This window comes from Sorghum bicolor, chromosome 5 (genome assembly GCF_000003195.3).
Source record: "Sorghum bicolor cultivar BTx623 chromosome 5, Sorghum_bicolor_NCBIv3, whole genome shotgun sequence".
NCBI lineage: Eukaryota > Viridiplantae > Streptophyta > Magnoliopsida > Poales > Poaceae > Sorghum > Sorghum bicolor.
The window spans coordinates 64,033,584-64,061,572 of record NC_012874.2 but is presented as its reverse complement, the minus strand read 5'-3'; the positions used below and the strand labels follow the sequence as shown (position 1 = coordinate 64,061,572).

Sequence of the window (27,989 nt, the reverse complement as noted above, 5' to 3'; positions counted from 1 at the left end):
ACTTCAACGGCAACGAAACTCTTATTCCAAACAACGATGATCATTTGTATCGTTTGTAGACATTGGGAGAAAAAACTCTATGTATATATGTGTTACGAATTTTGTACATATAAAACTATATATATATAAAGCTTTTTACATATCTATTTAATTTTTGATGTGGTCTATTCATTTTATTATAGGCAAAGCTTAATTATTAAGCTAAGCCTATAATTTTCATTTATATATGCTTAATATGCGTGTAATATAAATATATTATTGTATCAGAAAAACATGTATTGAAAAACCTATTATTATATATTATATATAAACAATAAACAGAACCGAAGAAGTGAACCAAAAAAAAGAAAAAGAAACCCTTTAACACCGGTTGGTAATACCAACTGGTGTTCAAGGGTCCTGCAACGTGGCAGCCCTGGCAGGACCCTTTAACACCGGTTGGTATTACCAACCGGTGTTAAAGGGGGGCTTTAGCCTCGGTTGGCCGAACCTGGACTAAAGGGTGGGCCTTTAGTCCCGGAAGGGCAGCACCGGCTCGAGAACCGGGGCAACAGGCCCATCACGACCGGTGCTAATGCCCGAACGTGTGGCAGTGGCATATATCCAAATATCTATATATCCCACATCTCAGAATTAAAAACTGCACGTAATAACCCACTTTTATATATTGACCGCATCTATGGCACACGTCGCAAGGTCACGTCAAACGCCACGACTCCTCGTCTCCCATTACGCCGCCAACGACCATCATGGCCGCCGCCGACGCCGCAATCGCCGCCCGGGACGGGCAGACGGCCCTCGCGCTCCGCCTGGCCAAGCACCTCGCGCCGCCACCTCCTGGTGGTGGTGGTGCTGGGTACTCCGCAACCGCATCCGCCGCCGCCGCCAACAACAACAACGTCGCGTTCTCGCCGGTGTCCGTGCACGCGGCGCTGGCGCTGACGGCCGCGGGCGCGCGCGGCGCCACGCTGGCGCAGCTGCTCGCCTTCCTCGGCGCGCCGTCGGCCGAGGAGCTCGCCGACTTCGGCCGCCGCGTCGCGGACCGCGTCCTCGCCGACCGATCCGACGCCGGCGGGCCGCGCGTGCTCTTCGGCGGAGGCGTCTGGGTGGACGCCGCCCGCGGCGGGCTCACAGAGGCGTTCCGCGACGTCGCCGCCGAGGCCTACAAGTCAGAGGCCAGAACCGTGAGCTTCACCGAGGAGGTAAGGCCTTGTTCAGTTGGGCAAAACTTTTGGATTTCGCTACTTATTTTTATTTAACAATTAGTGTTCAATTATAGACTAACTAGGCTCAAAAGATTCGTCTTGTAAATTATAGATAAACTACACAATTAGCTATCTTTTTTATCTATATTTAATGCTTCATGCATGTGCCGTAAAATTCGATGTGACGAGGATTTTTGAAGATTTTTGGAGGCCTTCATAGATTAGAGTAGTTGCCTTTGTTTGTTATGTGGCATGTGTCGCAAAAGAGAGAGAGCTACCTTTTCTACACTTTAAAACGATCTCTCTCTTGCTTTGTTACTTGTAGATAGATGCTGAATGGATGTAGATTAGATTGGCGCCTGATTTCTCATTCTATTAGGACGGGGTAAGATGGAGAAAATTGCAGCCATCGTTTACAAATATTGTTCCAATGGTTCTAGAAAAAATTGCTAAATGAATGAGTTTTCTAATTCACTCAACTAAGCAGGTTGTATATTTGATAGCTTTCTGGAATCATTTTCAATATGGCTAATTTTTGCATTAGCGCTCTTGCAATCATTTTCAATCTCTCACTCCAAAATGTTTCCATTAGGAATCTTTTAATCATTTACAATATCTCACTCTAGAAGGTAATTTTATATTAGGAATCTTGGACTACTTCCATATCACCGTCACTTCTATACCTTTTTCTCTCTGATTCATTTATATTGGAAATCATGTCCTTTCATTTCTTCCACATGTCTTTCCACCTCGAGATCTATATGTTGGATACTTGTGTGCTTTTCCGTGCGATTGGGTCGATTTTTCTAAATGTAAAAAGATTGGGAGTTGACACAAGAAGTTGCTTGGAGATGTTTTTTAATATTGTAAAAAAAAACTCAAGATTTGAAGTGGTTTTGGAAATTCTTGGAGATGCTCTTTGTCATACTAGATTTTCAATCGCTAATCCACGCAAGTTTTTCACTAATAGCACATGATTGATGTATATATATGGTACGTACGTACGTGAAGCCCGAAGCCGCTGTGGAGATGATCAACTCATGGGTGAAGAAGGCGACGGACAACCTCATCAACTCCATCATCTCCACCGGCGACATCGACGCCAACACCGACCTCGTGCTCGCCAACGCCGTCTACTTCAAGGGCGCGTGGCTGGAGCCGTTCAACCCCTACGCCACAAACTGGGGCACGTTCCACCGTCTCGACGGAGGCCTCGCCGAGGCCGAGTTCATGAGGAGCGGCATCTGGTCGCTCGACGTCGCCTGCATGGATGGGTTCAAGGTCCTAAAGCTCCCTTACGAGCGCGGCGCCGCCGGTACTGGTAGCTGTCAGCTCAAGCGCCGCCGCGGGCAGCAGGTCGCCGGAAAGTCCAAGGCCACGGCGCCGTCGACGGAGGCCAACGAGGGCACGCAGTACTCCATGTTGTTCTTCCTCCCGGACGCGCGCGACGGGCTCTCGACCATGGTGGACTTGGTCACCGCGTCGCCGTCATTCCTGTACGGCATCTTGGCCGAGATGAAGGAGAGGCCTGTCGTGATGGAGCTGCCCAAGTTCGCGATCACCTTCAGCTGGGGAGACCTCAAGGGCGACCTCCGTCGGCTGGGTCTCTCGCTGCCATTCTCGCCGGAGGCCGCCGACCTGCGTGGCATGTGCAAGGGGGACGACGAGGTAGTCGACGGCGCTGGCGCTGCACGGCGGCCGACGTTCCTGTCCAAGGTTGCGCACACGGCCGTGGTCAAGGTGAACGAGGTGGGAACCGAGGCGGCCGCGGTCACCGTGCACCTGCGTGGCGGCGGCGGGCCACCGCCTGACCTTGTGGAGTTCAACGCCGACCATCCCTTCACCTTCTTCATCATGGAGGAGCGGTCCGGGGTGATCGTGTTCGCAGGGCACGTCCTTGACCCGACCAAATGATCGGTTTCAGATATAAACTCAGTCCAGCCTACACTACTCTACTCGCATATTTCTGCAATGACACTACTACTCGCATATATATACTGGCAGGTCAGCACACTCGTTATAGTTGTTGCTCATCCTATTGTTGCTGCCCTGTCCTGCAAATCAGTGGTTTTCATTACTCATCCTTTTTCTGGTGAGGTGACAATAAGCCGCTGTGCTTGCTCCGAGGTCGACTGTCTGTTTCTCGTTGCTAGCAGGGTCAGAGTCGTATGTTAATGCTTATATAAGCACGCCTGGTGCAGGAGGTTAAGGCCTAGTTTGGTTTGCAACAGTAAAGGAAAGTTTAACTTCTGTCACATCAAATTTTTGGACACATGCATAAAGTTCTAAATATAGATTATTTGCGAAACTAAAAACACAGTTAGAGATAATTTACAAGATTAATCTTTTGAGACTAATTATACCATGATTGGACACTAATTGTCAAATAAAACGAAAAAGCTACAGTACCTGTTACTCCCTCTGTCCTAATATATAAGGCGTAACCACTTTTTGGGCCTTGTTTACTTCCACCCAAAAATATAAAATTTTTCAAGATTCTCTGTCACATCGAATCTTTAGACACATGCATGAAGTAATAAATTTAGATGAAAATAAAAACTATTACACAGTTTGGTCGAAATTTATGAGATGAATCTTTTGAGCCTAGTTAGTCTATGGTTGGACAATAATTACTACAAACAAACAAAAATACTACAGTGTTGTAAAATTTTTCCCACAAGGAACTAAACACGGCCTTAATATACTATGTCCCACAATACAAGGCATGCCCTCTCACAGACATTAATGCAGTAGTACTAGTGCTGAGAAAGAGAATTAAATGCGTTTTTAGTCTGGTTACGCCTTATATACTAGGACGGAGGGAGTAAACTTTAACACCTCCAACCAAACACCTTTAATGTGGATCAAATATGGCTATGTACTTCCTAGCTAGTCATTCAGTTCAATATTATTGTACTATGTTAGCACCATTGTCTCCTCCAGATATAGCGAAGCAACCCTAGTTGTAACCATCAACCTGCACAAGAACATTTAATTGCAAGACTAAGAAGTAAAAGAACACTTAATTATCATAATTAATTATTTGACGGTTTTATCGGATAGTGGGCAGCAGAAGTATTCCCTTCCTTTTCAAATTCTTTTGAGCAAATGATATGGAATCAACAAGAAGCATGGATTTCTTCCTGTCAACTACTATACTAGTTGATAGTACATTAAAAAAAATCAGTTCGTGCTGGATAAAAACAGTCAGAAAACTCCTCTACCGTTCTCTACTTCTATATTTGAATACGAAAACGAAACAGATAAAACCAGACACAAAGTTAAACACAAACTTATGGAATATCGAGAATTTGTCCAGGCCACTGCCACCTCAGACTTCCTCGGCGATAACCAGGGCCGCCACGAGCAGTCAGAGCTCGCCGAGCAGACCGCAAAGCATGCACGCTGAGGTAGCAAGGCTCAGAGAAGTGCACACGTTAAGGAGTACGTCCAAATCATCGTTAAGCTGAAGCACCTCAACATTGACACCATTCAGCAAAGCTACACTTTGTAAATTCAACTCAGGCATTCAAGCCGATGGCGGTTTTATGTAGCGATCAAACTCTATCGGCTGCAGGAAGCAGAGACTATCGGCCGAGAGTTATTATTAGCACATAAAAAACCGGCTCCAAGCAGTATTGAAAGGTGTTCAGAGTTCGAATATTATGGCAGCCAAGATCAAAGGTATCAAGGCCTTGTTTAGTTCACTCCGAAAACAAAAAAGTTTTCAAAATTTCCCGTCACATCGAATCTTTCGACATATGCATGAAGCATTAAATATGGACGAAAATAAAAACTAATTGCACAGTTTACCTGTAAATCGTAAGACGAATTTTTTGATTCTAGTTAGTCCATAATTAGACAATATTTACCACAAACAAACGAAAGTGCTACTGTAGCGAAAACCAAAATCTTTTCACATCTATCTAAACAAGGCACAAGTCAATAGCCGATAAGATGCTGAGAGTATGCCATTGTTATGCTAGCCGATGCAAGATCATAATGATTATTCTAATAAATGGAGATCGGCTATTTTACATTGGTTTGCTATTCACGGATGCGTGCATGGCACAGATTAATGAAACGGTAACGATGTAAGGCCTTGTTTAGATCCAAAAACTTTTTGGATTTTAACACTGTAACACTTTTGTTTTTATTTGACAAACATTATCCAATCATGAAGTAACTTGGCTTAAAAGATTCGTCTCGTGATTTATAAATAAAATGTGCAATTAGTTATCTTTTTTATCTATATTTAATGTTTCATGCATGTGCCGCAAGATTTGATATGATGAGGAATCTTGTAAAGTTTTGGGTCTTTGGATGTATCTAAACAAGGCGTCCGGCACGTGGCTTCATCTTTGGACGAATGTGGCTCGCACTCCTCCACTCGGACTGCCTTATCCCTCTTCCGCTCCCGCTCCTCCACTTGTCCTACTCGTACTTCACTTTCCCCTGACACAGCTTCGCCTCGCTCTGTCCGCTGCCTCTGTTTCGCTCTCTCCCGCACTCGATCACTCTGCCTCCTCCATGCGTCGCTCCTCCGCCCGCTTTCCTGCTAGCTCTTTGGGCAGCCGCATGCCATGAGCTGGCTGTGCCCTAGCTCGCCGGTGCTTCCTTCCTCCCTCTGTCCTTTGTCCACTGTGACCCCCATGTATGCACCATTGTCCCTACGACCCCCGACTTCCGCACCACACCGAAGATAAGGATGACGGTGGTGGCTCCGACGAGGTAGGTGGTAGAGGGATCTAGATCTGAGACGTGCTCCTCCTCTAGATCCTCCTCTCTCTGAATCTGAGGAATGTGGAGGTGGCTAGAGTTTCGGTGAGCTCTCAAGGTTTAGATCTCGCCGTGTTGCAATGGTTCTCTTTGGATTTGGGGTAGGTTTAAGTTGATGTTGCAGTAATACTACTTTGAGATGTCTGCAGTATGTTTTAGTTGATTTCAATCTGCTTTAGATCTCTCGTGTTGCAATGGTTTTCTTCGGATGTTGTAGTAGGTTGTCAGTTAATGTTGCAGTAGTGTCACGTCCCCGGACACGTTCTGAAAGGATCAAGATGCCCAAGAGGGGAGGTAAATTGGGCTTCTCTAAAAATTTAAGTAACCTATAAGCTCCAATTCAACCCCTTGTGCCTAGTGTGTTCTAGAGAGCTACCAGATAAAAAGTTTTACAACATAATTCTAATCCTATTCTAGCATGGCAATTCTAGGAATGTAAATGCTCAAAGTAAATGTTAGAAAGTAAAGGAGGAGAGCAAAAAGAATACGGCGATGTTTTGCCGAGGTATCGGAGAGTCGCCACTCCCCACTAGTCCTCGTTGAAGCACCGGCGCAAGGGTCTTACTCCCACTTGGTCCGCGCAAGGACCAAGTGCTCTCTACAGCCTGATTCTTCGAACTCCGTCGTGGTGAATCGCCTAAAACCGCTCACAAGCTTGACACGAGCCACCCACAAGAACTTCGGACGGTCTTCGTGCCTCCAATCACCACCGAACCATCTAGGTGATGGCGATCACCAAGAGTAACAAGCAAAGAACTCTCACTTGACCCAAACAAGGCTTTAGAGAGTGGTGGATGCACACTTGAACTCTTGGAACTCAACTAGAGAAGGATTCACTCAAGAAATCACTCAATTCTCAATCCTCTTTAGGTTCTTGCTTCTCTCTTGCACCACAAGGTGTTTTTTCAGCTGATCAAATGGGCAAGAGACCTCCCATAGACGAGGTGAAGGAGTATAAATACTCCCCATCAAGTCCAAGGGCCGGCCACCCGAATTCCACACAAAACGGAAGCACCGGACGCGCTTGATGTTGCACCGGACGCACTGCACAGAGCGTCCGGTGCCCCATTAACGGCTAACTGTACTACCTCTGACAGTACACCGGACGCACTCACAGTGGGTCCGGTGCCAGCGTCCGGTGAGAGGGTGATCTGCAACCCTCTCTGGGTACGGGACCGGACGCACCCCAGTGGGTCCGGTGCGTGCGTTTGGTGCCCTGTCCAACTTGCAGACTTCCCTAGGTAAGGGACCGAACGCACCCCGGCGAGTCCGGTGTGTGCGTCCGGTGCCTAACCCTAGGCACCCAGGCACGCTGACCCAAGTCAGCACCACCGGACTCGCTCACAGAGCGTCCGGTGCGGCGTCCGGTGCCTCTTTAGGCACCCAAACTTCGTCGAAACACGATCTTTCCAAAACGAAGTTTATTCCTCTCGATCTAATGACTTTCTCAGAGCTGCCTAGTTCTAGGTTTACCAAGTGTGCACCACACCTAAACCTATAACCTTGCCTAGGTCAAGCTACCCGCTCAATGCCCCCCTTAATAGTACGGTCAAACGAAAAACAAAGTCCTAAACTACTCTAAGTGTCCTTCTTCACCATATGGCACTTAGACCTAGTCTAGTTCTGACGATGTATAATCATCCTTTGAAAACCGAAACGATTTCCATCATTAAGTCGGCATGAACGATTTAGTCCATCGATCAACATTACCATGACCTAACTTAAATGACTTTGCCTCTGTAAAATCAACATTGTCATTAATCACCGAAACTCATTAGAAGCCTAGATACTTTCACGTTCCACTGGCTCGACGGAGGCCACGTCAAGGTGGATTTCTTGGCGAAATACCAGACCACCATGGACATATAGACTCACGTTAAAAGCAGGACTTTGGAACTAAAACAGACAAGTTAAAACTGACTGAATTTTAGTCTAAAAAATGACTGAAATTTGTTTAAAATGATTTAATACATCAAGAAACTACTCGGTGCACCACATGATCGACATGTGAGCCCACATCAGAGTTCTGTCTCATGGCTGAGGCTGCAAGCCTTGCCTTTGCTTCAACTATCATCGACAGTTTGAATCTTAACAGCATAAACTATTTGTCGGACTGTGAACATCTGGTTCACTTCCTCAATGAGGCTTATCATGCCAATCCCCCTGAGTGGAGAATTAAACATTTCACATAAATATTCTCCAACCACACAATAAGCAGGGAATCCAAGATCTTCATCAAGATGCGACTAAATACCTCAACAGATGCACTTGCGCGCCAAACTACCTTAGACTCAAGCTCTCAAAACACAAATTTGGAACGTCTTCATGCTCTTATGAGCATCATGTACACCAGTGCACTCTTTTACAAGCTCTACAATCTCAAGGCTTGAACGATGTAATCATCCTAGCAGCTATATTGGTGCTAATAATACATTGATTTGTTGTAAAAAAAACATGTGTGAGCCGTCAGAGTTAGACCCTAGAACTAAAACTTTAAACTTTTAATGAAATTGACTGAAATTTATTAATTACAATTCCAATGTCACGTGGATTTGTTTTGGGCTAGACATGAGCATTTTTGTCCCGGCCCGAGCCCAGGGGCTGGAAGTGAAATACAAACCCCAAAAAAATTATCGACCTTCAATTCTTAAAAAAAATATCGGTCTAAACTTCACCTGATTTATCCAATTAAATTATTTTCACACTAGAACAACATAATGAGGGTCTGCCTAGGCCTGGTTCGCTCCAAGCCCAGCCCAATCTTGGGATTTTTTTTTTTGTGGTCTATCTCAAGAAATGCTCAAGTCTACTTTGTCCCAATTAGCGCCGTAAGACCTGCACGTGGGTTCTGCAACACAAGTTGGATCCTGGAACTAAAACCATTTAGCGAAATTGACAAAAATTTATTACAAATGATTTAATATGATATACTCCCTCCATCTCAAATTATAAGACGTTTGACTTTTTTTTACAGTAAATTAGACCATTTGTCTTATTCAAAAATTGGTGTAAAATATCACTTCTTTTATTGTGGCTTAGTTTATTAATAAAGTTCTTCAAAAATGACTTAAATTTGTCTATGTTTACACAAACTTTTTAAATAAGACGAGTGGACAAATTTAGAGTCAAAAAAGTCAAATGTCATATACGTAATTTGGAATGGAGTTAGTATGTGCCAATTTGCACGGCGATATCATTATACGAGAGAATTATAAAAAATTACGACAACAAATAATTATACGAGAGAATTATAAAAAAATTATGATAACATATAATTAATGAATAATCTAATGATACTTAGTTAACATTATAAATGTTATTATCTTATTATCTAAATTTGATCAAACTTGAAATGTTTTAACTTCAAAGATTTTTAATATGACTTATAATTTGACAAGACTATGAGAGTAATAATAACGTGTCTGCTAGTATCTCCAGCAATTTGTCAAATGACTTTTTCATCCATAATTTTTTTTAGTAAAATGAGGAAAAACTCTCTCTTACAGTTTGACATCTCAATTCCTTATCTTTTTCAATTTGACATATCTCCCCGCTATCTACTGCGCAAATATACGCACAAGCCCTGTGCTTGGTATGGGTCTTTCTTCTCATACTTAGTGGGGCTCTTCGTTTAGCTAGTTAGCGAGTTTTTCGGTTTTTGGAAATAAAATTTGCCAAACTCCTATATTATTTTGAAAGTTGACAAACAAACAAGATTTGGAAAACGAATTTTGCTAAACAGATGAAGATGCTCTAAAGCGAGTCTGAGCTATCGCGTCGTGGCCTCCACATGCAGGGGCTGTTTGGTTCGCGTAGCAGGAGAGCCAGGCTCGTATTTGCAACACAGTTGTGTTTGGTTGACTGTATCTATTCAGTCTGGCTGAGAAGAGATACTATTTGGTTGTCTGTATGAAGATATGTTATATGAGATAAAAAAATATAAAGTCATGATTATGATTTTTATTTTTTAGAAATATGCTCTAAAAATTCTTGTTTTACCTAATTATATCTTAAACATCTTTAAAACATATTAATATCACTTGATATTTACTAATCATACACTAATATATCATTAATCAGACTAACCCCTGCAGCCAACGAGCCTGGCCCGGTAGAAACGGCCGATTTTGGCGTTCCTGCCAAGCCTGGCCACGGCCTCCTTTCTGCATGGCTAGAGCCTAGCTCAACGACGTGAGCAGGCAACTGCCCTGCATCCGGGTAGCCTGGTTCTGCCGGATGCAGGCAACCAAACAGCCCCGCAGTGATTCGGACTCGGAGGACTCCATCCGGACGTAATGTGACTGTCGAGAACACGGCATCGTCTCGCCGCCAGAGCACCAGCGGCGTTAATAATTCCGGTGCGTTGAGCTCCCAGAGGGCGGACATTCATATATGTGAGAGGCTGCTCGGGCTCTCACCAATTTAAAGCCATGCCAAGTGACTAGTGGTAGTAGATAATATAAGGTTCAAATAAACCAAGTGAAAACAACGACCCATTCTAGGAAAGAAACCGACCCAGCCAAGTTTTCAACAAGCAAGCAACACAGGTCTAGCACAAGTGCAGGACATGTGAACTTCTATTATGAAGTAACATACAGCGTGCATGGTCTGACAGTATACACAAGGCGACATCAGTTATCCTCATTCTCGGTCCAAATGCATTCAGAAGCGTTAAGAGTCTCAGTGCCTCAGATCCGTCCACAGTACATGTAACTAGATCTCCTGCTCGAAGCTGAAACCTGCACGAACATGAATTAGGCACATTAAGCAGTTGGAACCAGAATAAAGAAGGTTCGATTGCTCAACAAGTGACCTACAGCTTGGAACCTGATGCAACCAAGGCAAAAGCTATACAATTGTGGTTGTAACCTGATGCAACTATGGCAAAGCCATATAAACCTGTACTGTTTGAGCTTTGTGATGAAAAAACAAATGCAGTATATATATACAATTGCAAGGCTAGAAGTTTCCAGTTAAACTTCAGGAGATTGCTCGATGTATTTTGATGGAACAATGGAAACCAATTCAGATCAGAACATGAAGATATCATTAGTTGGAAATGGACAAATTCAGGGATTTTTTTCTGTTAAATCCACATATGAGTGGTTAACTCAGACTTGACTCAGGTTTGTCCCACCAACATATCTGGGAAGCTAAAATCCCCCAAAAAAGTCAAGTTTTTTTTGTGGCTTTTAGACACTGGAGCAATCTTTACCAACGATAAATCACTGGCGAACAGTAAACCAAAAACAAGGAGGGGCCAATTACAAAAGCTGCTGCTGTGTTAACTATCACAACTTCTCAGACCATGACTATAGATGTAGTCCTATAAAGCATTCATGAGAATTATAAACTAATAAAGCTAATGGTGTCCTGCAAGAGGGGGGGATGGCCCAGTTTTGCCTCCATGAAGCCTCCGCCCCTGACGATACATGATACAAAAAAAGTGGCAAGGCAATCCTACTTGTTGCTTTTGCGAATGTGATGAATCCAGCAATCTTTTTTATAAGTCGATGCATGTTCTATTAAATTCAGCTATTTGCTGATCAACTTGGAAGTGTCGAAAACTCGAAATAGAGCATGTTTGAATAAAAATAAAAGAATCAAACATCCTCTAAAAGTAACCACAAAAGCCTGTTTTTTCTTATATTTTGTGCAGGGTTGTTGAGGCCAGGTCTCAAGGATAAGTGGCTGATGGAGCTAACATAATTCTGCGCACCACCATCCAGATGATGATCACAATGCCAAAACGCCCTCCCCTGAGAATCACTGCCATTGAAGAGCTGGCTGAAGAGGAGAAGGGTAGTGCTCATCTGGAGGAGATCTGATATTCGACACTCACTCCGGAACTATGATGCTGCACTCTGGAACTCTGATGTTTCAACTACTTATCTGCAACTCTTATGTTGATACATGTTGTATTTACTTTTGTTCATGGGATATGTCCATGCGTAGGCTGCGTACTAAGCAGGTTGGTCACCTGAGGCAGCTGATCCCATCTTGTACTACATTCTTTTGTTGCCTAAATCTGAGTCCGGCCTTTCGATGTACCTATTCTCTGTTGCTAATGGAATCCGGGTTTATCCTGGTTCATAAAAACACAAGGCAAAGCTACATGAAAAACCTAAGTTTCACATCATATCTGACGGTAGTAGCTTTTGAGTGCCTTTTATACCACCCCATCCCAACTTATAACTTATGAAGAGCCTCTAAAGTGAAAGTTATGCAAGAAACCTGAGATTGCCTCAGGTGAAACCATCTAACTTTGATAGCATGGAATGGGCATAATACAACATTCTTTCCTAATAGTTGAAGCCACAGTTACTTGAGGCATGAATGTGTTGTAGTTGCAGTCACCTCATGTTCTGGTGTCCTTGAGTTGCCTTGTGATGGTCTTGCTCCTTTTGGTATTCTTGGCTAGTATATTATTTTTGTAGCTGTAAGCCCTGCTTCCAGGCACATTTAGTGTATTTAAGTTTTTAGTTAATCTATGTCATTAAGTCCTTGGGTAGCCCAAGAGTTGTGCGGGTACCCAGGCAGCTATTCTGTCTAGTTAAAGCTCTAGTGAGTTGTATGAAATCAATGCAGTACTTATCCTATATATATTGCAATGCAGTCGCCTGGGATAGTTGGCCTCTGACTCATTATTTCTCTGTTACCTCCAACAATTGGTACCAGAGCCTAGGTTAGACACCTTCTCAACTTCTCATCTTCTCATCTCTTCTCCATCCATGGCGTCAACCTCCTCTGAGCGCCGGGCCAGGAAGGCCAAGGGAGCCACTGAGGGAGAGCTAGGCGACCCCTCAGGCAAGGCTGCGCGGCTGAAGGCAGCAGAGGAGGCGGCGGCGCTGGCTGTCAAGGCGGCACAGCAGGCTGCAGCAGCTGTGAAGGCGGCGGCCAGAACAGCACAGGAGCTGCGGGCGGAGATAGCAGCAGAGAAGGGAGATGAGGAGGTGGAGGAGGAAGAAGAGGAGGAGGACTTGAGGAGCCAGAGGACTCCATCGCGGGACAGGCGCCGTTCGCAGTCACCTCTGCGTGACAGAAGGCGTCGTGGCGGCGGCCGCTATGAATCACTGCAGGGCAGAGTGGTTTACCGCGACTCCGGCAGCGGCACATCATGGCCAATGCTGGACAAGACAAATTACTATGAGTGGAGCCAGACGATGAAGCTCAGGATGCAGGCGCGCGATCTCTGGGAAGCTGTCGAAGGAGGCCCAGTGCAGTATCGCGACGACATTGTCGCGTATGTGCCCAAGGAGTTGGGGCTCCCGCTCCTTGACAAGGCGACAGCAAAGGAGGCATGGGATGCCATCGCTGCGACTCGAATCGGTGTGGACAGGGTCCGCCGAGCGACGTTGCAGCGGCTGCGTCGGGAGTGGGAGAACATGGATGTCAAGCCTGGCGAGCTGGTGGAGGATTTTGCCCTGCGGCTGTCAACTCTGCACTAGCAGCTTATTCTTCATGGTGACAGGGACATCGACGAGAAGCGTGTTGTGGAGAAGTTTCTGCGCACGGTGCCTGCCAAGTACGCGCAGATTGTCGTCGCCATTGAGCAGTTCCTCGATTTCGAGGCGCTCTCGCTTGAGGAGGTGACAGGAAGGCTCAAGGCGGTGGATGAACGTGAAGCGCAAGCTGTGACAGAGCCGGTGTCCATCAACGGCAAGCTGCTGTACACCGAGGAGCAGTGGCGTGCGCGTTTGAAGAAGGAGAAGCAAGGCGCAGAAGAAGCTGGCGGTTCTGGGTTTCGAACCAGCATGGCGGTGGCGGCGGACGCGGCCGTGGTGGTGGACGCGGACGAGGCAGAGGTGCTGGTCGTGGTGGCGGACGTGGAGAAGGCAAAGCCATCAGGAAGGGCATTGGGCGCGTGAATGTCCCCAGCCGCACCGTGTGGAGCAGAGCGCGGCGGCGGGGGAGGAAACAGAGGTGGACGCGGTGGCGGAAACCGTGGAGGAGGCCGTGGCGGCGGAAACCAAGCTGGGCAGCAAGGAGAACATGAAGGGTGTGTCCAGTTTGCTGCGGATGAGGAGGATGCGGCTCTGTTTCTGTCTCACGGCTCCATTGAGATGGAACAGAGCACGCCGGAGCTCAACTATACAATGCAGCGCGCTGAGCTCTTTGAGCCGCGTGCGCGTGCTTATCTGGGAGCAGATGATGAAGAGATGGCTGGCGGCTGGTACCTTGATTCAGGCGCAACACACCACATGATTGGGCGGCGTGACCTGTTTTCAGACCTGAACACGGACGTTTGAGGCACGGTTCGGTTCGGGGACGCGTCCAAGGTGGAAATCAAGGGCGTTGGCTCATTTGTTTTTGAGGCAAAGACTGGTGAGCATCGTGTTCTTCATGGAGTTTATTTCATTCCGGCATTGAAGAACTCGATCATGAGCCTCGGTCAACTTGATGAGAATGGCTCAAAGGTGGTGATTGATGATGGAGTACTACGGATTTGGGAACGCAGCAGCGGTCGCCTACTGGCCAAGGTGAGGCGTGGCGCGAACCGGCTGTATGTACTGCATATGAAGACAGCACAGCCAGTTTGTCTTGCTGCGCGCAGGGATGAGGAGGCGTGGCAATGGCATGAGCGTTTTGGGCATCTGAATTTTGAGGCCCTGCGGAGGCTTGGCAAGGAGGAAATGGCAAGAGGGATGCCAAAGATCGATCATGTTGAGCAAGTGTGTGACACTTGTGTCACCACCAAACAAAGGAGGCGATCATTTCCTGCTGCAGCAACATATCGTGCTTAGGATCACCTTGAATTGGTGCATGGTGATCTCTGTGGGCCAGTTACGCCAGCAACTTCGGCAGGTAATCGCTATATTCTGCTGCTTGTAGATGATGCCACACGATTCATGTGGGCAGTGCTGCTGTCATCTAAGGATGCTGCAACAGATGCTATCAAGACGGTGAAAGCTGCTGCAGAGGTGGAGAGTGGGCGTAAACTGAAAGTTCTGCGCACAGATAATGGAGGAGAGTTTACTGTTGCAGAATTTGCTGCTTATTGTGCCAATGAAGGAGTCAAAAGTCATTACAGTGCTCCTCATTCACCACAACAGAATGGCGTAGTGGAGCGTAGAAATCAAACCGTGGTGGCCATGGCACGTGCCTTGCTCAAGCAGCGCCAGATGCCAGCCAAGTTTTGGGGGGAGGCAGTGATGACTGCTGTGCATATTCTGAATCGGTCACCAACCAAGGCTCTAGGTGATGTCACTCCCTATGAAGCATGGCATGGCCGAGCACCCACTATTGGCCATCTGAAGGTGTTTGGTTGTGTGGCATATACTCGCCGTTTGTCTCAGCTCAGGAAACTTGATGATCGTGGTGAAGCTGGAGTATTTATTGGCTATGCTGAAGGAGCCAAAGCCTATCGAATTTTTGATCCAACATCTCAGCGTGTACGTGTCAGCCGAGATGTGGTTTTTTATGAAGGAAGAGGTTGGGATTGGACATCACCAGCAGCAGGTACGTCTGGGGCAGCTGGTAGTGATTTTGTGGTGGAGTTTCCTTGGGAGGAAGAGATCCCTGGAGCTGGAGGTTCAGTGCAGTCACACTCATCTCCTCAGCCCCATTCTGCCTCACCTGAAGCTTTCCCAACTGCAGAATCGGTGCTTGATGCAGGAGAAGAGGTGTCTGAGACACCCAAAACGTCTTCACCACCACCAGCTCCAGCCAGCCCACAAGTGGAGCACGTGACTCCCTTGGAAAATGATGAGGAACGGCTGGACGCTTATCACAACGACGAGCAGCTGCGCTATCGTACCATAGATGGCATATTGGGTGGGGAACAGGAAGCTCCGCTGTCGGCGCAGTGCTTGTTCGCAGAGCTCCACCTCACCCACTCTGGCGAACCCATTTCTTATGCAGAGGCAAAAGATGATCCTGCATGGCAGGCAGCAATGAAAGAGGAGCTGTGTGCTGTTGAGCGCAATGGCACCTGGGAGCTTGTGTCTCCCCGAGCTGGCCATCGGCCAATTTCTCTAAAATGGGTCTACAAGCTGAAGAAAGATGAGAAAGGAGATGTGATGAAGCACAAGGCTCGGCTTGTTGCTCGTGGGTTTGTGCAGCAAGAGGGTGTTGATTATGAGGATGTGTTCGCTCCTGTTGTGCGCATAGAATCAGTGAGACTGCTACTTGCTCTAGCTGCCCAGGAAGGATGGACTGTTCATCATATGGATGTCAAGTCAGCTTTTCTCAATGGAGAGCTCAAGGAAGAAGTATATGTCCAGCAGCCACCTGGTTTTGCCATTCCTGGGGAAGAAAGCAAGGTATATCGCCTGCACAAAGCTTTGTATGGGCTGAAGCAGGCACCCAGGGCGTGGAACGCTAAGTTGGACTCTACTCTAAAGGAAATGGGGTTCAAACAGAGTAAACATGAAGCAGCAATTTACAGGAAAGGTTCAGAGGGCTCAGTGTTGCTGGTTGGGGTCTATGTTGATGATATGATCATCACTGGAGCAGTCAAAGATGAAGTAAAGGCTTTCAAGGAAAGGATAAAATCCACCTTTGAGATGAGTGACTTGGGTTTGCTCAGTTTCTATCTTGGCATTGAAGTGCAGCAAGGCAAGAATGGGACCACCATGAGGCAGACTCACTATGCCAAGAAAATCCTAGAACTGGGAGACATGTCTGGTTGCCATCCAGCGGCTACACCAATGGAAGAGCGCCTGAAGCTCAGCAAGCATAGCACTGCCAAGGAGGTGGATCCAACTCAGTACAGGAGGCTGGTTGGAAGCTTGAGATACCTGGTTCATACCAGGCCTGATTTGGCTTTCTCAGTGGGCTATGTGAGCAGATTCTTGGAGAAACCGACCACTGAGCACCAGCAAGCAGTCAAGAGGGTGCTGAGGTACTTGGCTGGAACATTGGACTATGGTCTGCAGTTCAAAAGAGCCCCAAATTCTGCTAGGTTTGTGGGCTACTGTGATTCAGATCTAGCTGGTGATATTGACTCCAGCAAAAGCACAACAGGTTGTCTGTTCTTCTTTGGCAACAGCTTGGTCAGCTGGCAATCTATCAAGCAGAGGGTGGTGGCTTTGTCTAGTTGTGAGGCTGAATATGTGGCTATGACTTCAGCAGCCACACAAGCCTTGTGGCTGTCAAGATTGTTGGCTGATTTGTTGGGAAGAAAGGTGGAGACTGTGGAACTGAGTGTTAGTCGCTGGATCCTTGCTCTAGGTGTGAGCAGGATCCTTACTCTCATTGAGAGGATAGCACACTGAGTTGGGGCAATTTTCTGGGTTTATTTCTCACACAATGCTATGCCAACCTGAGGGGTTGGGGATACATATTTATAGGGCTGCTAACCAGCCAGCATATGCCAAGATGCTAGTCTAAGATGCTAGTCTAAGATGCTGTCCTACAGATGCTAACTGTGTCCTAAAAGCAGTCAAGATGCTGTCCTACAGTTGCTAACTGCTGTCCTAAAAGCAGTCAAGGATGCTGTCCTACACAAGGACCATGTGCTGCCTACTGCAGCCCACAACCACCAGCCAACAGAGACTTATCCATCATTCTTCCCCTAAGTCTTGTGTGGCTCCTTGTGGGGTATCTGAGCCATCCCGATCCTGGTGCGAAATTCCTGGAACTTGACTCGCCCAAGGGACTTGGTCAGAAAGTCGGCGAGCTGGTCTTGGGTGTTGATGTAGTTGGCCCGAACGCTCCCTTCCTCCAGGCAGCTCCTGATGAAGTGGTACCTCACCCGGATGTGCTTGCTGCGCTCATGGAAGACTGGATTCTTCGCCAAGGCCAAGGCGGACTTGCTGTCCACCCTGAGCTCCACTGCCTCTGCGTCTCTGCCAAGGAGATCGCCAAGCAGCCGAGCCAGCCACAGAGCCTGAGTAGAAGCGGTAGTGGCTGCGATGTATTCTGCCTCGCAGCTGGACAGAGCCACCACCTGCTGCTTGACCGACTGCCAGCTGATCGGACACTTGCCGAGGAAGAAGAGCGTCCCGCTGGTGCTCTTGCTCGTGTCGATGTCGCCGGCGTGGTCGCTGTCACTGTACCCGATGAAATGTGCCGCACCGGGGCACCTCGGGTAGTGCAGACCGTAGTCGGAGGTGCCCGCGACGTAGCGGAGGATCCTCTTCACGGCCTGCTGGTGCTCCGTCGTCGGTCGCTGCATGAACCGGCTGACGTAGCCGACGGCGAACGCCAAGTCCGGTCGCGTGTGGACAAGGTAGCGAAGGCTGCCCACAATACGCCGGTACTGCGTCGCGTCCACCTCTTCCTTCGTACTCTCCCGACTCAGCCTCAGCCTCTCCTCCATAGGAGTGTGGGCTGGGTTGCAGTCGGTGAGACCGCCCAGCTCCACAATGCGCTTGGCGTAGGAGAGAGGTGCCGGAGCTGTCCTGGTGGACCTCGATCCCCAGGTAGAAGGAGAGAGGGCCCAAGTCGCTCATCTGGAAGGTCGCCCTCATCTTCTCCTTGAACGCCTCGATCTCCACCTCCTCGGTGCCGGTGATCACAAGATCATCGACGTAGACACCCACCAGCAGGGCCTTTCGTCCCCTGCCCCGCCGGTAGATGGCCGCCTCGTGCGGGCTTTGCTCGAAGCCCATCCCCTTCATTGTGGAATCCAGTTTGGCATTCCACGCCCTCGGTGCCTGCCACAAGCCATAGAGGGCCTTGCGCAGACGAAGCACCTTGCCTTCCTTGCCGGGAATCACAAATCCCGGCGGCTGGTGCACGTAGACTCCTCCTTCAAGTCGCCGTTAAGGAACGCCGACTTGACATCCATGTGATGGACACGGCCAGCCCTCCTGGGCAGCTAGCGCAAGGAGAAGTCGCACGGACTCCATCTGTGCTACGGGGGCGAAGGCGTCGTCGAAGTCGACCCCCTCCTGCTGCACGAAACCTCGAGCCACCAAGCGAGCCTTGTGCTTGACGATGGCACCGGCTTCATCCCTCTTCAGCTTGAACACCCACTTAAGGGTGATCGCGCGGTGACCACGAGGGAGATCAGCAAGCTCCCAAGTGCGGTTCTGCTCGACCGCGTCCATCTCCTGCTGCATCGCGGCACGCCATGTCGCGTCTCCTTCCACCTCAGCGAAGGAGCGAGGTTCACCGTCCTCGTGTGCCAGGTGCAGCTCCGCCTCGAAGTCGTGTACCGCTAACCCAGGGACACGTTGGTTACCGAGGATGTTGTCCATGGTGCGGTAGCGTAGAGGCTCATCGTCGTGGTAGGCGTCGACGCGATCCTTGTCGCCGGACAGTGGAGTGGCGAACTCCACCGAACGCTGACGGACCAAAGCTGCTGGTGCCGACCTTGGCCCCGGCTCCCTCCAAGTGGACGTAGTCGACGACGAAGTCCCTGAGGGTCGAAGCCGAGCCGTCGTCCACCGCCTTGTCCCAAGTCCAGCCTCGCCCTTCATCGAACACGACGTCCCGGGAGATGCGGACGCGCTGTGTCACAGGGTCGAGGATGCGGTAGGCCTTGGCGCCCTCGGCGTAGCCAATGAGCACTCCTGGAGTGCTCCGGTCGTCGAGCTTGCCGACGTGAGTGAGCTCCTTGGCGAACGCCAGACAACCGAAGATGCGGAGGTGGCTCACCACCGGCTTGCGCCCGTGCCAAGCCTCGTACGGCGTCATGCCGTCAAGCGCCTTGGTGGGCGAGCGGTTGAGGAGATGGACAGCGGTCATCACCGCCTCTCCCCAGTAGATCGCCGGCATCCCTCTCTGCTTGAGGAGGGCGCGGGCGGTGGCGACCACCGTCTGGTTGCGGCGCTCGACGACGCCGTTCTGCTGCGGGGTGTACGACGCGGTGAAGTGGCGCTGGATCCCCTCGTCGGCGCAGTGCGCCGCGAACTCAGCCGCCGTGAACTCGCCGTCGTTGTCCGTGCGCAGCACCCGAAGCTTGCGGCCGCACTCCTTCTCCGCAGTAGCTTGGTAGTGCTTGATGGCGTCCGCGGCTGCCCCCTTGGTGTCGAGGAGGACAGCCCACATGTAGCGGGACGCGTCGTCGACGAGGAGGAGGAAGTAGCGTCGTCCTCCAGGTGTAGCCGGTGTCACGGGGCCGCAAAGGTCGCCGTGCACGAGCTCCAGCTTCTCCTTGGCGTGGAAGCTTGCTTGGCGGGGAAAGGGCAGCCGTCGCTGCTTGGTGAGGACGCAGGTGTCGCAGAACTGCTCCACGTGGTCGACGCACGGCATGCCCTGCACCATCTCCTTGTTGCCGAGCTGCTTCAGGGCCTCGAAGTTGAGGTGCCCAAAGCGCTCGTGCCACCGCCAGGCTTCATCGTCCCGCCGAGCTGCAAGGCAAAAAGGTTGCGCCACCTGTACGTGAAGGACGTAGAGGCGGTTGCTCCCCCTGTTCACCTTGGCGAGAAGTCGGTGACGAGGATCCCAAATGCGAAGCACGCCGTCCTTGATCTCCACGCGCGAGCCATTCTCATCCAGCTGTCCCAAGCTGATGATGGAGTTCCTCAGCGCGGGGATGTAGTAGACGCCGGTGAGCAGCCGATGCTCACCATTCTTGGTGACGAAGATTACGGAGCCGGCGCCCTTGATCTCAACGGCGGAGGCGTCCCCGAACTTGACGGAGCCTCGAACGTTGGAGTCGAGCTCGGAGAAGAACTCCCGCCGGCCTGTCATGTGGTGGGTGGCGCCGATGTCGAGGCACTACCCATCGATCTTGTCGCTGCCGCCGGACCCGCTGCTGAGGAGGGCGTGTGCCTTGGCTTCATCGAGGTGGAGAAGAGCCGGTGCTGCTGGAGATGGCTCGGCGCTAGCATGTGCCATGAACAGAGCTGGCTGCTCCTCCTCCTCTGCCTGCGCGACGTGGGCCTGGGCGCGTCGTGGCTGCCTGCAGTCCTTAGCCCAATGGCCAGCAAGACCACAGTTCCTGCAGCAGTCATCTTGTGCCGGCTTAGGTTTTTCGGCGGCGGCGCCTTGGACACCTCCGCGGGCGCCTCCGTTGGCACGCCCTTGCGCCCCGGCCTGGGCGCCTTTGCGTGACTTGCCGCGCTTGCCACGCTTGCGGCTGGCTGCTGTAGCAGAAGGCTCCCCCTTCTTCTTGTCACCTTGCCCGGCAGCCCACTGCTCCCGGGTGAGAAGGAGCTTGGGCCCCGAGGAGGGTTGTGGCTCGTCAATGTCGACGACCTTGAGGCGACCTATCGCCTCCTCGATCGACATCGTGGAGAGGTCTAGCAGGGACTCGATTGAGCGAGCCATCTGCTTGTACTTCTCGGGGACGCAGCGGAAGAGCTTCTCGACAGCTCTCTCCTCGCTGTAGGTGTTGTCACCAAACTGCACCACTTTCCGCAGCAAAGTGTTGAGACGGAGAGCAAAATCATCAACGTCCTCACCTGGCTTGAAGGCCAAGTCCTCCCACTCCTTGCGGAGTTGCTGCAGTGTGGACTTGCGGGCGCGATCACTGCCGATGCGTGCTGCAGCAATGGCGTCCCAAGCATCCTTGGCAGTCTGCTTGCTGGTAAGCGAGAACTGCATCTCGGTCGGGACTGCAGCGATGAGGGCATTCAGTGCCCGTCGATCCTGGTCGTAGTCGACGTCGTCGTACCAGACTGCCTCCCACATGTGCAGCACCTGAAGTCTCACCTTCATCACCGCAGCCCACTCAACATAGTTGGTCTTGGTGAGGGTAGGCCACCCACCACCAGGGCCAACGTCCCTGACAACAGCCTGGTACCCGTGGTAGCCACGGTACCGGTCCGGGGAGAGAGAGCCACGCGGCCTGCGAAGGCCGTGCTCTTCCTCGACCCGTCCACCGCCGTTGCCATGTGCGCCTCCTCCAGGAGCGTCGCCGGCTCCACCACGGTACCGGTCCGGGGAGAGAGAGCCACGCGGCCTGCGAAGGCCATGCTCTTCCTCGACCCGTCCACCGCTGTTGCCGTGCGCGCCTCCTCCAGGAACGCTGCCGGCGCCTCCACGCCTGTCTGGACTGCGGCCACGCTCGTGGGCGTGCACAGCTGCCCACTGCGCCGCTCGCCGGCGTGCCGCATCTCTCTCCAGCAGCTCCAGGTCTGGGTCAGCACTGTCATCAGCAGCGATGGAGCTGCTGTGACTGCTGCGCAGGTCCTCAACCTCCGCTGCCGTTGCACGCGCCGCATCTGCAGTTGCTGCTGCCTCCACCTCCGCTCTGGCTGCTGCCAGCTCCGCTTGGGCCAGCCTCGACGCCCTCGCTGCTGCTGCAGCGAGGTCGGCCTCCTGCCGACGCCGCGCGCTCGAGGTGCCCGAGTGCTGAGACTGCCCTTCTACGGCCATTGCGCGCTGCTGCGCGGAGAGCAGAGGCAGCCGGAACAGCTGCTCCTGCCAGCTGGGGCTGCTGCGAGGCAGGGAGCTTGACTGGAGAAGGGATTGAGCAGGAAATGCTTAGGCTACAGGATACTACAGCTCCGATACCACTTGTTAGTCGCTGGATCCTTGCTCTAGGTGTGAGCAGGATCCTTACTCTCATTGAGAGGATAGCACACTGAGTTGGGGCAATTTTCTGGGTTTATTTCTCACACAATCTTATGCCAACCTGAGGGGTTGGGGATACATATTTATAGGGCTGCTAACCAGCCAGCATATGCTAAGATGCTAGTCTAAGATGCTAGTCTAAGATGCTGTCCTACAGATGCTAACTGCTGTCCTAAAAGCAGTCAAGATGTTGTCCTACAGATGCTAACTGCTGTCCTAAAAGCAGTCAAGGATGCTGTCCTACACAAGGACCATGTGCTGCCTACTGCAGCCCACAACCACCAGCCAACAGAGACTTATCCATCACTGAGGGTTGACAACAAGTCTGCAATTGCACTTGCTAAGAATCCTGTCTTCCATGACAGGAGCGAACATATCAGAGTTAAGGAACATTTTATCAGGGATTGCATTGAAGAAGGCAGCATCAAAACTGAGTACATCCCTACAGCTGATCAATTGGCAGACATTCTCACTAAGGCTTTGGGCAAGGCCAAGCTTGAAGATATGAGAAGCAGAATTGGCATCAAGCAGATCAAGAAGGGTTGAAGCAGGTCTTAAGGGGAGAACTGTAGCTGTAAGCTCTGCTTCCCAGGCACATTTAGTGTATTTAAGTTTTTAGTTAATCTATATCATTAAGTCCTTGGGTAGCCCAAGAGTTGTGCGGGTACCCAGGCAGCTATTCTGTCTACTTAAAGCTCTAGTGAGCTGTATGTAATCAATGCAGTACTTATCCTATATATATTGCAATGCAGTCGCCTGGGATAGTTGGCCCCTGACTCATTATTTCTCTGTTACCTCCAACAACTTTGAGTCCATGTTTTCAAAAATATATATATATAGAGTCCAATTAGAGTTACTGTGTTTGTCTCCAATTCTGATCCTAAGCAAATAGATGGCATAGCAGGCCCACATGTCATATCATAGTATTGAAAACGTTTAGAATGGCTACATTCAGAACACCATTTTTCTGCAGTAATTTTGTCACACCCCAATTTTGACAGCCGCAAGACACATCATCTTTTAGCTCTAATTTTGGCAAAGCGCCAACTTTGGCCATGGCCAATATCTGGTCAAGCCTTTTCATTATATTTTATACATACAGAAATAGGGTTGTACCAAATATAGTACTTCCTCTGTCCCAAATTATAAGATGTTTTGACATTTATAGATTCATAGCCTTTACTATGTATCTAAACATATATCTAGGTGTGTAGCAAAAACTATGAATCTAGAAAAGCTAAAACGTCTTATAATTTAAAATGGAGGGAGTAATTTTTTAGATTGCCAACAGAAAACTTACTTTCAGAAGTCCAAGTGTTATCAAATCGGGCCCCAGTCACTTTTGGAGGTTGTTGGATCTTGATTTTCTCAGGGGGTAGACCATAGGAACACAAGACATCTAAGAATTTGTGAATCTGCTCATCACCATCATCACATTTAACTTCAACAATAAGGTCCTTCAATACAAGGGAATGCTTCCTTAGGTCATAACTTGCTCCTATTTCCACTAATCTCTCATGTATCTGTCAGAAAATGTATGCCAAATTAATTCATCATACATGTTTACTTTAAATAGACAGGTTATAATAACAGAGAATTCATGCACCTCTGGAGGCTCAAACTGAATAATGAGCTTCTCTAGAACCGGTGAGTGCTGGAGAAAGCATATTAATGCACCAAGGTTATTAGTAATGCACCATTCATTGAGTAACAAAGTTTTTAACTTGCTAAATACAGGGCATCGCGTCAAATCCTTCCTGAAAATGAACTGCATAAAAGAAAACTGAGTAAGAATAACTCAACATCTTAACTTGTGCAGTACAAGAAGCATGATGATGGGGATGCAACTGAAGTGAATAAGAGCATTGAGTATGTATTTAACATGCAAAACGGACTAGGCAAAAGCACTAGAGAAAATGTGCACCCATGACATGATTTTGCCACTGTTAGCTACACAGTACATATTTCCCAATGGCTATTCCACGTTCCAACTAAAGAAACAAATGTAAGGACAGAATGGAAGGTGAACAAAGGAAAACAATTGAGTGCTAAGGGAAAACATACCGGTGCTGTTGCAGCTGTTAACTCCAGATTTGTACAGCTTGACAAACCCTGAAGAAGAATGCAGTTACTGTTTCCATAGTTGTTCTCACAGAAGTGGCATCCCCAGCATGACTCATCCCCGCAATCACCAATCTCATAACTATTTTTACAAAAATCATCGCAGTCTCCAAGTCCGACAAATGCCTCCACTAGATACGGCATGCTCCCGAGCAATGGAGTACGTCTCTTACAGTCACCTAACAGAAGGAGAATGAGATTCGGGACAGATATTTGGGTACGGACACTAGCAAGGAAGTGACATTGCATGATGATAAGACGCTTAAGTGATGGGGACATCGGACATGATTCTGTCACAGTAAATGCCACAATCAGTCATCTTCAGATCCTTTAGAGACATACAACTTGAGAAATCCAGATCGTGATGCGTCTTGACCCAGGTAAGCTCAAGCTGGGTCAGGTGATGATAAGTCCCTTGGGAAGCAGCCAACGTACAGCTTCACCGTGGATGGTGACACAGAGTTCGGCAACACGGCATGATAAACTGTACCGAATCCAAAGCTCCAAATACTGGACAGCCTCATCGAAATCGCCACCTTCATAGGAGTTGAGTTCGGCGACATGGAGGGGCAACTGATTGCGGAAGAACAGCAGGCAGTTGACGAACTTGTTGTTCAGGGCACTGGCGCCCCAGTACCTGGACGTGGTGGCAGGGGTGATGCGGAGAGCAGGCACCCCCTTCCACAGGTTGCGCCAGCGGCGGGCAAGCACACACGTCTGCACTGCGTCCCTCGATGGAAGGAAGGACAGAATGTCCAGCAGGAGACCTTCCGGGAGCCCAGTGAGTCGGTCTGTACTTCCATCCGCAGTCATCCTCGCAGCCTCACTCACTTGAGACATTCCGTCGAACAGGTAGTGGCCGTCCGATCTAGAACGGCAAATAAAGCAAGTCCTGAGGTGTCCCAGAGAGAGAGCTAGAGGGAGAGAGACACACACACGCGCGCCCCCGCGTCCCGCCGCCGCCAACAACAACAACCACAACCGCAACGTCGCGTTCTCGCCGGTGTCCTTGCACGCCGCGCTGGCGCTGACGGCCGCGGGCGCGCGCGGCGCCAGCGCCACGCAGGCGCAGCTGCTCGCCTTCCTCGGCGCGCCGTCGGCCGAGGGGCTCGCCGACTTCGGCCGCCGCGTCGCGGACCGCTCCGACGCCGGCGGGCCGCGCGTGCTCTTCGGCGGAGGCGTCTGGGTGGACGCCGCCCTCGGAGGGCTCACAGACGCGTTCCGCGACGTCGCCGCCGAGGCCTACAAGTCGGAGGCGAGAACCGTCAGCTTCACCGATGAGGTTAGTAGATTAGATTAGCTGCTTTTTTTCCCCTCGTTCTAAGTTTCGAACACAATATTATTATTCCCTGCTAAAAGATATTTAATCGTTGTGACATTTGGATATCTGTGCTTCAACTCTCAATGTGTAAATCAAGATGCTGAATGAATTTAGATCAGATTGGGCGCCTTATTTCCTATTCTATTAAGATTGGATGAGATGGAGAAAATTATATGCCATCATATTTACATACAAAATTCTTGTTATCATTCATTTTTACATCACTAATCATAAATCGTAACAGTTTAACCCAGGGTTCATTTGTTCATTTTACTATACCTTGCATTGATCATCTTGAACATTCACTAATAACACAATGTGTGGCATGTGCAGCCAGTGGCGGAGCTCGGTCGAAATTTTAGGTGAGGCAAACTATGGACGTAATCTTTTGATGACATCATTCAAACTATAACAGTTCTTTTTTGACAACAATATATATGACACATTTAAAGATTGGTTGAAGAATGATATCTCGTATTAGTGGTTTACATTTATCAACCAAAAGTAATCCAGCAACCCAACAAACGTCACGGCGTCGTTGGAGACTGAACGCCGCTGCTCTAACCATGCCGCTTGACTGCCGTCCTTAAGGAAGAAGAGAGTAGTAGTAAGGGCTCCCGTGCGGCAGTAGGTGGGGCAGCTGCCCCACCCTGCTGTATGGGGAGCTCCGCCTCTGTGTGCAGCCCGAGGCCACTGTGAGGATGATCAACGAGTGGGTGAAGAAGGCCACCCACAACCTCATCGACTCCATGATCTCCACTGACGACATCAAGCCCGCCACTGACCTCGTGCTCGCCAACGCCGTCTACTTCAAGGGTGATTGGATGGAGCCGTTTCAACTCCAATTCACGTCCCCGGGCACGTTCCACCGGCTCGACGGTGGATTTCATGAAGAAATACCAGAGAATGGACGTTGCCTGCATGGACGGGTTTAAGGTCCTAAAGCTACCTTACAAGCCCAGCGCCGCACCACCGGCTCATGGCCAGCTCAAGCGCCGCCGTGGGCAGGTCGCCACAAATTCCAAGGACACGCCATCGATGGAGGTCAACGAGAGCACACGGTACTCCATGTTCGTCTTCCTCCCGGACGCGTGTGGCGGCATGGCAACCATGGTCGACGTGGTCACCGCGTCGCCAGCGTTCATGTACAGCATCTTTGGCCGAGATGGAGTTCTGGATTGTGGACCTGAAGCTGCCCAAGTTCAAGATAACATTCAACTGGGGGAACCTCAAGGAGAGTTCTGCCAGCTGGGTCTGACGCTGCCGTTCTCGCTGGAGGCTGCTGACCTGCGGGGCATGTGCAACGGGGACGAAGGTGAGGTCAAGTCACGGCGTGGTACGTCCGTGGTGGTGGCGGGCCACCGCCTGACCTCGTCGAGTTCACCGCCGACCATCCATTCACTTTCTTCATTATGGAGGAGCGATCTGGGGTGATCGTGTTCGTAGGACACGTTCTTGACCCTACCAAGTCATACTCTGTATTCTGGAATGTCACGAACTGCTTCCTGGATCAGTTCGGCTGTTGCTCGTGAAGTACTGTAATTACTGCTTCCTGGATCAGTTCGGCTGTTGCTTGTGAAGTACTGTTATGATCCTATAATTTTGGTGTTACTGTGGACTCGGTTCAGTGATTCCATAGGATACTCAGCAATGCACGAAATGTTTTACTGATTGCACCTGAACATCCATTTGGTATTCTGTTTGACTTTTCAGAATATATAGCCTGGGTGAACATTTACCATCACAGTTCTGGAACTTAATTAAAAACAAAAAAACCTGCAGAAACACTCACATTTCAATTCCATGTGATTTTGCAAATCAAACCATTTCTATGGACAGCACAGCCCTGTTAAACTGACTCAACTTAATTAAAAACAAAAAACCTGCAGAAACACTCACATTTCAATTCCATTTGATTTTGCAAATCAAACCATTTCTATGGACAGCACAGCCCTGTTAAACTGACTCAACAGCAACTCTTGAAATCAAAATACAATGTCACTATAAACTTAACTCACTCAAAATATCTGACAGTTTCTGAACAACAAGCCAGGCTCAGTGGACAAAATCCCTAAAAGTATTGCAAACTGAATCTGGCTAAACCATGTTTACTATCCTGCAGAAACACTCACATTTCAATTCCATGTATTTTT

The 27,989-nt window shown here is 49.4% G+C and overlaps 2 protein-coding genes and 1 pseudogene across 2 annotated transcripts; 2 read left to right on the top strand and 1 right to left on the bottom strand.

The window, feature by feature from the left end:
- Nucleotides 750-3,386, top strand: LOC8071967 (putative serpin-Z5). The gene is made up of 2 exons (XM_002450966.2): nt 750-1,202; nt 2,217-3,386. Exons 1-2 carry the CDS (start codon nt 750-752, stop codon nt 3,117-3,119), a joined length of 1,356 nt encoding a protein of 451 aa, XP_002451011.1. The 3' UTR covers nt 3,120-3,386.
- On the bottom strand, nt 10,483-25,128 carry LOC110435681. The gene is made up of 4 exons (XM_021461564.1): nt 24,459-25,128; nt 24,001-24,162; nt 23,695-23,917; nt 10,483-10,723 (listed from the first exon to the last, which is right to left on the bottom strand). Exons 1-4 carry the CDS (start codon nt 24,792-24,794, stop codon nt 10,698-10,700), a joined length of 747 nt encoding a protein of 248 aa, XP_021317239.1. The 5' UTR covers nt 24,795-25,128; the 3' UTR covers nt 10,483-10,697.
- LOC8062658 lies at nt 25,077-27,839 on the top strand (annotated as a pseudogene).